At 38.1% G+C, this 12,083-nt stretch overlaps 1 protein-coding gene across 1 annotated transcript; it reads right to left on the reverse strand.

Annotated features, from left to right (window-relative positions):
- Positions 1–763: 763 nt before the first annotated feature.
- On the reverse strand, positions 764–1,729 carry LOC123241217 (olfactory receptor 2AT4-like). The gene has a single exon (XM_044668919.1). It carries the CDS (start codon positions 1,727–1,729, stop codon positions 764–766), a length of 966 nt encoding a protein of 321 aa, XP_044524854.1.
- Between the last annotated feature and the right edge of the window lie 10,354 nt (positions 1,730–12,083).

Genomic DNA, 12,083 nt, shown 5'->3' on the forward strand with positions numbered 1-12,083 from the left:
TTGCCTCCATGATTTACACTAGCTATTCTCCATGGCAGGAATATTCTTCCCCTTCTCCCTTTCCTTTGGATTACCAAGTTTCCTTTCAAGATTTAGGTCAAGTGCATCTCATATATAAGACCCTTTTTGGTCCCTCCAGTTTGTTATTACTTTCTGCTCTGTAATTACTATATATATATATAAAGTGTGTGTCTGTGTATACATATTGTATTGCATTATCTGGGTACATGTCATTTCTGCCCATTAGAATATAAGTTACTTGAGACCAGGGAGTTTTCCTCCTTTTATTTTTGCAATTCCAGTGCCTTGCATGTAGTAGGTAGTTAAATTCATTCTTTCTGAATGGTGTCTTTCTTTGTTCTTGGGGTACGAGAAGAAAAATAAAATCCCGTTTAAACATTTCTTCCAGGTATTTTAAGAAAAGAATAACATTATCACAAGTCTTCTTCAGACTAAACACTCTCAAGTTCTTCAATCATCCCCCATATTAAATGGTTTTTCTGTTCCATTCCTCCATCTTGGTTGTCCTCCTTTGGCCACTCTCCAACTTGGCAATATCTTTCCTAAAATATGGCAACCAAATCTAAATGCAATATACCAAATGGGATTTGATCAAGGTAGAGAATAACAAAACCTTGCTTGCTTAGGATATTTCATCTCTCTTAATGTGCAGTACATTTGATTTTTTGACTGCCATATATAAAGTTGACTCATTTGAATTTGTTGTCTAATAACAATCCTAGGAATTTTTCCTATAAATTGGCTAAGGGTTCTTCAAATGAGAAAACACATGTTGAAAGACTGTCTTAATGGCCTCCTTTACATCCTTGTTCCTCAATGTGTAGATGAGGGGGTTCAACATGGGAGTCAGGATGGCAAAAATGACATTGCTGAGCACATGAAGGTCAATGGCCATCTCCATTTGGTAGGACACATAGGCCACAGCAATGGATGAGTAGTAGGTACCAACAACCAGAAGGTGGGATGTGCAGGTAGAAAAGGCCTTGGCCCGACCTTCCTGGGAGGCAATTCTTAGAACAGAAGCCAGGATCTTGCCATAGGAAAAGAGAACTAGGAACAGAGGCACCAATGAAACAGTCATGGCAATGCAGAAGCCAATAAAAGTCTGCTGCTCAGTCCCAGCATCCTGACAGGCAGCCCTTACCACAGCGAGGTGGTCACAGAAACAGTGCTCCACTGTGGCCCTGGCTGTGTATTCTAACTGTGAAGTCTCCACCATCACTGGGGCGGGGATGATCAGTGCCACAGCCCAGGCACTTGCTGCCAGCCTGGCATTGGCCTGTGGAGTCATACGGACAGGATAGTGCAGTGGGTGGCAGATGGCTTCATAGCGATCATAAGCCATGACTACCAGGATAAAGGATTCCATGACTGTAAGGGTATGAAAGCTGTACATCTGTAGGAAGCAGCCAGCAAAGGAGATGGTATTATGTTGGAAGAGGAACATGGCCAGCATCTTGGGCACAGTGGTGGTTGTAAAGAGGATATCTAGGGCTGAGAGGTTGCACAGGAAGAAATACATGGGCTTGTGGAGCCTGGGGTCTCCAGCCACAGCCACCAGGATCACTACATTGCCCACAACAATGAGGGTGTATAGGGCCAAGAAGGTGAAGAAGAGTGGGAGAGGAGTCTCCTGAAGAGCTGGGAAGCCGAGCAGTATGAAGACTGTCATGTGGGGTGGCATACTTTGGTTACTGCAGTGGACCATGGTGGCCTAGGACTCATGGGAAGTAAAGAAGGTAATGGGGAGTTCATGTAGTATAGGGGCAGGATACCTGAACCATGATTCAGAAGGTCCACATTCTTGTCTTAGCTCTGAATATTAAATAAGCATCCCTTCACTTGCCCTCATATTCCTCTTATGGATAATGGGGATGATAATCCTTGTATTGCCTAGTTGTTATGACAAAAGCATTTTGTAAGCCTTAAAAATACTAAGGAAGTTGGAGCTCTTTTTATTAAAACTCAAACCATGAGGATCTCTCCCTTTTGTAGAATTCCCTGAATCTCAAAATATCCAGTGGCAGTACGCTAACAACCATGTCCATAGATTCTTCCCTGGAATGTGGAATGTAGAACTCATAGAACGTCAGATCATCAGATGCCTTAAAAATCATGTCCTTCCCCTTCATCTCTGTTTCACAGAGGAGAAAACTGAGTCCTAGAGAAAAGTCCAAGAAAAGCAGTTAAGGCCAAGATGAGAATCTATGTGTCTTGACTTTTAGTCCAGAGAGTCTTTCCAAATAATGTGCAATTTGTTATGAAGGGGGTGTGGTGAAAGGGGCCTTGAGCCGGTAACAGGCTAGCAAGAGGTTGGTGTTGGTTCTTATGCTGGAGTGGGCAACCTCAGTTCAGTATGAAACTTGCTTATGAAAGTACAAGGATCCAAACCCTGAAAGCTGAGTGCCCAGTGAAACCTCACTGCTTCTACTAGGCTCTTTTAAGGTGTCAGGCAGCCAGCCCCTCCCTGCTGAGGGAACAGCTTCCTATTGGTTGTGGCAGACTGGCAGGAAGTGGATGTAGGACTTCCTGCCCCTCAACTATGGAGTTTGTTTGAACCTTAATAGCTCAGAATTCCCTCCTTGTTGCTTGTCCTCCTTAGCCTTTGAATAGTAAGAGAATAACCACAGGATTCTCTTGTTAAAGGCAGTGGAATTTATTGGTCACTGGGGAAGGAACAAGGCAATGATAAGAGGGCTTGGTAACACTAATCTGTTGCTATGAAATCACTGGCTGAAGCTGGTAGAATGTCCTTGGAAGGTCTTGGCCGACTGAGGGCTGGTGACCTTCGGCCAGAGCAAAGTGGTCTCTGGTTAGGAAAGTGAGTAGATCAATTGGCTAACCTTGTAAATGATGATAATAGATAATATTGATTTGCTCTTGAAGATAGGTCCTAAAACCCTACTCTATCCTAAGGCTTAATTTCCCACATTCTACCTCCCTTCCACCCAGGGCCCGGTGGCAGGGGGGAAAGGGGGGAGGAGGAGGTTAGGGGTAAGTGGGTGCTCAGGGTGAAGTCAGGGGAAAACAGAACCCAGCCTTGGGTTTCTAGGGCCTTTTATACTCTCAGTTCAACTGAGAGTTGTTATCTGCCATGTGGCGCATGCCACCCTCAACATTCCATCCAAGGCAACTGACAGGTTTGACCTAAGCCAAACATGGCAATGCTAAAACCTGCATTACAAATTTAATTGATACCTGAAAGATGAACTCTGACTACAGCTGCCTTATATCTGGAACCAGCATAAATTTACTTTTCATAAACCTGTTTGCCCCAAGGAAATCTAATTTAGAATCCAGTTGGATCCAAGTGAGGATAATTTATAATAGGAATTATATATTACATATTTAATGTAACAAAGGAGTAAAAAAATCCATGATGAATCCCTGTAGGTATAAATGAATTAGTATTGTTCACAGGTCTTTTATCAACCACTTTTATCAAATATGTAAAAAATCTTGCTCAGAATGCTACAGCCCTCATAGGACAAATTCAAGATGGCTTTCATCAACTGTGACTGAAGCCAGAGTGATAAAATTGGGTCAGACTCTTGCCAGAAAAAACTGAACTGAAGTTTAGCTCTAGGGTTAGGCCAGAGGGTTCCCACTCCTATCCTAGAGGTACTAAAGATTATGCTGGACTCAGGTGAGTATTATGGGAGAAGAATGGCAAGGAGAGTAAAACTCTTCCATGCTGATCTAGCTTCCTTGACTTATTGTATTCCTATATATCTGTCTTCCTTCTCTCTGCTTTTCATCACTCTTCCTTTTTCTACATTTATCTCCTAGAGACATTGGGGACAAAAATTGATCAAACAGCTTTGAAAGGTAATATTGTCTACCTTATCTTGGTCTCTCCCTATTTTTCTCATCTTTTCAGGACCATCAAAAAAATCTACCTCCCCTAGCCAGCCTTCCCTGGACCTCCTCAGCCCACAATGGCTTCCCTCTGATAGAACCTTCTGTCTGTACCACACATTCTAGAATGTATCTGGTACCATTCTCTAACTATTTATTTCTCATTTAGCTACTTGACGATAAGGATATGTCTTCTCCTTCTTTCCAGCCCCATATAGGACCTAGCACAATGCTAGGCTAATAATTGTTCCTCAATATATGGAAATGTGGCCAAGAGAGCATGAGAGTTGAGATACAGAAAGAAGATGAGTTCTGGTTATAGTTTTGCCACTGACTCACTCTGTGTACTTGGATAACTCACAATCTCTCTAGGTGTCTTTACAAGATGAGAAATTTAGGCTAAGTGATCTGTAATTTCATAGGAATATAGAGCATATTATATCTGGAAAGGACCTAACAGATTATCCCTTCTCAATAGGAGGAATGTAAGATTCAGAGAAATAGAGTTGGGACTTCCAAATTAAGATGGCTGCAGAGTAGAAGCAGGGCGCTTAACTCTACTCACCACTGACCCATACATAGGACCTTTAAAGGACAAAAAAACTAAATCCAGATGAATGAAGGGACCCCACAATTGGGTGCAGTATTGAAGGTACATGGGATTTGGACATTTCCACACTATAAGGGGATGAAATAGCTCCCACAAAAATGTGAGCTGATCAACCCTCTCCCACCCCACCTATGATACCAGAGTCAGAGCCAATCCACCAGAATTAGAGCGAGCATGGGGCAATCTCTAGGTTATTGGCACCTAACTGGGACCACCAGGTACTTGCACCTGAGAGCATCAAGACTTGAGATCCTAGGAGGCTAAAGAGTGATCTTTAGAGTGGAGATAGAGCTGAGAGGGGCAACAGACAGTGGAAACAGCACACTGAAACTCAAAAAGGAGCCTCAGGCAGAGGAGCAAGCATGGGGCAATATCTGGGTTCTTGGCAGCTGACTGGGACCACCAGGGGCTTGCCCATGAGAACAGTTAGACTTGAGACCCCAGGAGGCTAAAGAGTGCAGATCTTGGGTGTGGGGATAGAGCTGAGAGGTGTAGCAAACATAGAAGCCTAGCAGATAGAAGAAGCTGCTCTGAGACTCTTAAAGAAGCCTCAGGCAAAAACTGCTCCATAGCTCCATGCACAGAGAGCTTGCCTGCCTCACTCGGACTTCTGCCTGAGAAGGAAAAACCAGCATAGTGATGGCAAACAATACTGAAGAAATTTCAACCACCAGAAAGAACAAGAGAAAGCACTGACCCTAGATAATTTTTAAGGAGGAAAAAGTCCTGACCACAGGGGAGACAGCAGAGGAGGACAAACAAGTAAATACATCCAAACCTTCCCCCCAAAATGAAAATTGGTAACAAGCTCTTGAAGAGTTCAAATCTGAGATCATGAGAAAGATGGAAGAGATTTGGCAAGAAAAGTGGGAAGTAGCTCAAAAAGAAATGAAGTTTAAAAGACAGAAACTCTCAATTGGAGAAAGATGCCCCAAAATAAAATGAAATGTTAAGTAAATTGGAGACTAAAATTAAACAGCTGGAAACCATGAAAAACAGGATAGACCAGACAGAAAAGGAAAATCAAACGATTATAGCAGAAAATCAGTCTCTAAAGACCAGAATTGGGCAAATAGAAGCCAATGATCTCGCAAGACAGCAAGAACTAATAAAGCAAAGTGAAAAGACTGACAAAATAGAAAGAAACATGAAATATGTCACTGAAAAATGACAGACCAAGAAAACAGGTCTAGAAGAAACAATTTGAGAATCATTAGTCTTCCTGAAAAATCAGAAACAAACAGGAATCTTGATATCACACTACAAGAAATTATCCAAGAAAACTGCCTTGGTGTTCTTGAACAAGAGGGCAAAATAGACATTGAAAAAATCCATAGATCACCCTCTACACTAAATCCTCAAAAGAGAACCCCCAGGAATATAATTGCCAAATTCAAGAGTTTCCAAATTAAGGAGAAAATATTACAAGAAGTTGTGCAGAGGGAATTTCATCCCCTCCCTCCTCCTTGATTACCATTCAGGTCCATTCCATTAGCTACATGATAAAAGGGTTTGGATGGAGCCCACCTAGGTCTTTTTGGCTCAGAACTTCCTGGAGCAGGCAGGAGAATAGAAGGAGAATCTTGCAAGGCTGAGATACACATGGTCAGACAGACTTAGAATAAATCTATGCTTATCTATCTTTTCTATTTGAAGTGATTATTAATAAACTTTATAGAAAATAATAACATGGTGGATATTAATTTTAAATCTAACAAAGCCAAAAAGAGACAATTCAGATATCAAGGAGCACCAATCAGGATCACACAGGATCTGGCAGCCTCCACACTAAAAGACTGCAAGGTTTGGAATATGATATTCAGGAAGGCAAGAGAACTGGGTCTACAACAAGGATCACCTATCCATCAAAACTGAGTACATACTTCCAGGGGAAAGTATGAGCATTCTACCAAATAGAAGATTTCCAAGTATTTGTAAAGAAAAGACCAGAACTAAATGCAAAGTTTGATATCCAACCACAAAAATCAAGAGAAACACGAAAAGGTAAATAAGAAAGAGAAGAGAAAGGAAAAAATTATTTTTTCAAAAACTTGCTTCTTTAAGGGCTTCAATAAGATGAAATGATTGTATTCCTATATGGAGAAATGTTATGTGTAACTTTCAAAAATTGTATTCACTGCTATAGTAATTAGAAGAATTATTTATAGGGGGAGGTTGGAGTACTAAATCATCTAAGATGATATGCAAAAAAAGAAAAGGGGGGGGAATAGAAGATGGCACTAAGAGAAACCTGAAGGAATAAGAAAAATAGGATAATCTGTACCACACAAAGAGGTGCATGGGAAGCGGGGAATGAATAATATTATAAGAAGGAGAGGAGAGAGTGTTAATAGGAAATACTTAACTCTTACTCTCAGTGTAATCAGTTCTGAGAGGGAAGAGTAGCTAGATCCATTGGGATTTTGAATTCTATCTTACCCTATGTAGAAAGTCAAAAGGGATAAACCAAGGAGGGTAGTGGGGTGGAGAATTCAAAAAGGGAGAGAAAAAGATGGGGAAGGGAATTTAATAGATCTTAAAAATAATAAGAGAGGAACAAAAAGGGAGGGGACAGAAAAGGAAGTAAACTAAGGGAGGGGGTAAGGGGGACTGATTAAAATCAAACCACTGGTCTAAAAGGAAATAGCGAAAGAAGAAAGGGCAGAACTAGGAGATGATATCAAAATGTTGAGGAATACTCAGCTGACAATCATAACTCTAAATGTGAATGGGATGAATTCACCCATAAAATGGAAGCAAATAGCAGAGTAGATTAGAAACCAAAATCCTACCATATGTTGTCTACAAGAAACACACGAGGCATGTGGATATAAGCAGGGTAAAGGTTAAAGGCTGGAGCAAAATCTACTGGGCTTCAACTGAGAAAAAGAAGGCAGGAGTTGTAATTATAATATCTGACAAAGTCAAAGTAAAATTTATTTTTAATATACTTTTTATTTGAAAGAGATAGGGAAGGTAATTACATCCTGATAAAAGGCAGTATAGACAATGAGGAAATATCGGTATTCAACATGTATGCACCAAATGGTATAGCATCCAAATTTCTAAAGAAGAAACTGGCACAGCTCAAGGAAGAAATAGATAGTAAAACTATCCTAGTAGGGGACCTGAACCTTCCTCTATCAGATCTAGATAAATCAACCCAAAATATAAATAAGAAAGAGGTAAAAGAGGTGAATTAAATCCTAGAAAAGTTAGAGTTAATAGATATGTGGAGAAAAATAAATAGGGACAAAAAAGAATATGCTTTCTTTTCAGCTGCACATGGTACATTCATTAAGATTGATCATGTACTAGGCCATAGAAACATGGCAAACAAATGCAAAAGAGCAGAAATAATAAATGTAACCTTTTCAGATTGATCATGAAACAATAAAAATAATAATTAGTAAGGGTACATAGATAGGCAAATCAAAAATTAATTGGAAATTAAATAATATGATTCTCCAAAATCAGATAGTTAAAGAACAAATCATAGAAACAATAATTTCATTGAAGAGAATGACAATGATGAGACATCCTACCAAAATCTGTGGGATGCAGCCAAAGTGGTACTCAGGGGGAAATATATATCCTTGCGTGCATATATTAACAAATTAGAGAAGGCAAACATCAATGAACTGGGCATGCAAATTAAAAAACTAGGAAGTGAAGAAAATAAAAATCCCTGGTTAAAAAATAAATTAGAGGTCATAAAAATTAAAGGAGAAATTAATAAAATTGAAAGTAAAAGAACTAATGAATTAAAAAATATGGCTAAAAACTGGTACTTTGAAAAAACAAATAAAATTGACAAAGTATTGGTCAATCTAATAAAAAAAGGAAAGAAGAAAACCAAATTAACAGTATCAAAGATGAAAAGGGAGACCTCACCTCTAATGAAGAGGAAATTAAAGTAATCATTAAAAATTATTTTGCCCAATTATATGGTGATAAATATAGCAATCTAGCTGATATGGATGAATATTTACAAATGTATAAATTGCCTAGATTAACAGTAGAAGAAATAGAATACTTAAATAATCCCATATCAGAAAAAGAAATTGAACAAGTCATCAAAGAATTCTCTAAGAAAAAATCCCCAGGACAACATGGATTCACAAGTGAATCCTATCATACTTTCGAAGAACAACTAATCTCAACACTATACAAACTATTTGACATAATAAGCAAAGAAGTTCTACCAAATTCCTTTTATGACACAAATATGGTACTGATCACAAAACCAGGTAGAACAAAAACAGAGAAAGAAAACTATAGATCAATCTCTTTAATGAACATAGATGTAAAAATCTTAAACAGAATACTAGCAAAATGATCATGAGGGTTATTCATTATGATCAGTTGGGATTTATACCAGGAATGCAAGGATGGTTCAATATTAGGAAAACCATTTACATAATTAACTATATCAATAAGCAAACCAATAAAAATCACATGATCATCTCAACAGATGCTGAAAAAGCCTTTAAAAAAATACAACACTCATTCCTATTAAAAACACTAGAAAGTATAGGAATAGAAAGGCCTTTCCTAAAAGTAATAAATGGTATATATCTAAAACCATCAACAAGCATCATCTGCAATGGGGATAAATTAGAAGCATTCCCAATAAGATCAGGAGTGAAACAAGAATACCCATTTTCCCCTCTATTATTTAACATTGTACTAAAAACACTAGCAGTAGCAATTAGAGAAGAAAAAGAAATTGAAGGTATTAAAAAAGACAATGAGGAGACCAAGCTATCACTCTTTGCAGTTGATATGATAGTCTACTTAAAACACCCTAGAGAATCAACTAAAAAGCTAGTGGAAATAATCAACAACTTTAGCAAAGTTGCAGGATACAAAATAAATGCCCATAAATCATCAGTATTTCTATATATTTCCAACACATCTCAGCAGCAAGAGTCAGAAAGAGAAATCCTATTTAAAATCACCCTAGACCAGTGATTGGCAAACTTTTTAAAGAGGGGGACAAAGGAAAGGAAATGCTCATCTGTCAGTCTGTTTCTAAGGCAACTCTTTTGAAGTTTCATTGTATTGTATCCTACTCATTGTATTCATCAAATTAGGAATAATGTTGCCCTGGATAGAACATTTCAGGGGGCCACATCTGGCCCATGGGCTGTAGTTTTCCCATCACTGCCCTAGACAATATAAAATACTTAGGAATCTATCTACCAAAACAAACACAAGAATTATACAAACACAACTACAAAACACTTCCCAATCAATTAAAACTAGAGCTAAACAATTGGAAAAACATTAATTGCTCACGTGTAGGATGAGCTGACATAATAAAAAAGACCATCCTACGCAAATTAATTTACTTATCTAATGATATACCTATCAAACTATGAAGAAACTTTTTTACTAAATTAGAAAAAACTATAACCAAGCTCATTTGGAAGAACAAAAAATCAAGAATTTCAAGGGAAATAATGAAAACAAATGTGAAGAAAGGTGGCCTAGCAGTACCAGATCTTAAATTGTACTAAAAACCATCAAAACAATATGTTACTAGCGAAGAGACAGAAGGCAAGATCAGTAGAATAGACTTGGGGTAAGTGACCTCAGCAAGACAGTCTGTAATAAACCCAAAGAGCCCAGCTTTTTGGGACAAAAACCCACTATTTAACAAAAACTGCTGGGAAAATTGGAAAACAATATGGGAGAGATTGGGTCTAGATCAACATCTCACACCCTATGCCAAGATAATTTCAGAATGGGTGAATGACTTGAATATAAAGAAGGAAACTATAAGCAAATCAGGTAATCATAGAATAGTATACTTGTCATATCTTTGGGAAAGAAAAGATTTTAAAATCAAGCCAGAGTTATAAAAAATTACAAAATGTAAAATAAATAATTTTGATTACATTAAATTAAAAAAGTTTTGTACAAAGAAAACTAATGCAATCAAAATTAGAAGGGAAGCAACAAATTGGGAAAAAATCTTTATATCAAAAAACTCTGACAAATGTCTAATTACTCAAATATATAAGGAGCTAAATCAAATGTACAAAAAATCAAGCCACTCCCCAATTGTTAAATGGGCAAGGGATATGAATAGGCAATTTTTAGATAAAGAAATCAAAACTATTAACAAACACATGAAAAAGTGTTTTAAATCTCTTATAATTAGAGAAATGCAAATAAAAACAACTCTGAGATGCCACTTCACACCTAGCAGATTAGTTAACATGACATCAAAGGAAAGTAATAAATGCTGGAAGGGATGTGGCAAAATTAGGACATTAATGCATTGCTGGTGGATTTATGAATTGATCCAACCATTCCGGATGGCAATTTGGAACTATGCCCAAAGGGCTATGAAAGACTGTCTGCCTTTTGATCCAGTCATACCATTGCTGGGTTTTACCCCAAAGGGATCATAGGGAAAAAGATTTGTACCAATATATTTATAGCTGCGCTCTTTAAGGTGGCAAAAAATTGGAAAATGAGGGGTTGTCCTTTAATTGGGGAATGGCTAAACAAATTGTGGTATCTGTTGGTGATGGAATATTATTGTTCTCAAAGGAATAATGAACTGGAGGAATTCTATGTGAACTGGAATGACCTCCAGGTATAGATGCAGAGTGAAAGGAGAAAACCAGGAGAACATTATACACAGAAACTGATACACTGTGGTGCAATCAAACATAAAGGACTTCTCTACTAGCAGCAATTCAATGATCCAGAATAATCCTGAGGGACTCATGAGAAAGAATGCTATCCACATTCAGAGGAAGAAACACAGAATAAAAACAACTGCTTGAACACATGGTTTGATTGGGATATTATTGGGGATGTAGATGTTAAACAATTACTCTAGTGCAGCTATCAATAATATGGAAATAGGTTCTTGATTAATGATACATGTAAAATACAGTGGAATTGCACATCAGCTATGGGCGGGAGGCATTTGAGGGAGAGGGAAAGAACATGAATCATGTAACCATGGAAAAATTTTCTAAAGAAAAAAAAGAAATAGAGTTGGTTTCCTCAAAGTCAAAAGTGAATCACTGGCAGGTCTCTTAGCCCTTAAAGTCTATAATTCTATGGATGTTAAAAAGATACATTCCCTCTCTTTTACTATCTCCTCCTAGGTATTGCAGATAAACTATTATAGAGGCAGGGAACTGCCTTGAGAAGACACAAATATGGAGTGGACAAGTTCAGACTCTTATCTAACCTTAATCCACTGTTCTGAAACTTATATCTCTTTCTAGAAGAAAAAGATTGTGGGTTCTAGACCTTGGCTATAGGTAACAGAGGTAGAAAGCCAGAAAAATACATTAGGCTTATGTGGAAGGCCAATCAGAGAAATAGGTCATGGATAGGGCCTTTTATTTACATGACCAATCCAGCCGGAGGCAGTCTTTTTGATTGGTCCTGGTAACCTAAGACCTGAAAAGCTATGGTACCAGCAGGTTGGCTAATCCAAAAACAATTTGACTCCTCCAGGAGGCTAATTGAAAGTTATTAAGAGAAATAGACTCTGTAATAGATATTTTATCTGAACCCCATCAAAAGATTAATGCAGTCTGGAAAGGCCATGCTTTCACCT

This window comes from Gracilinanus agilis, chromosome 3, assembly GCF_016433145.1.
Source record: "Gracilinanus agilis isolate LMUSP501 chromosome 3, AgileGrace, whole genome shotgun sequence".
Taxonomy (NCBI): Eukaryota; Metazoa; Chordata; class Mammalia; order Didelphimorphia; family Didelphidae; genus Gracilinanus; species Gracilinanus agilis.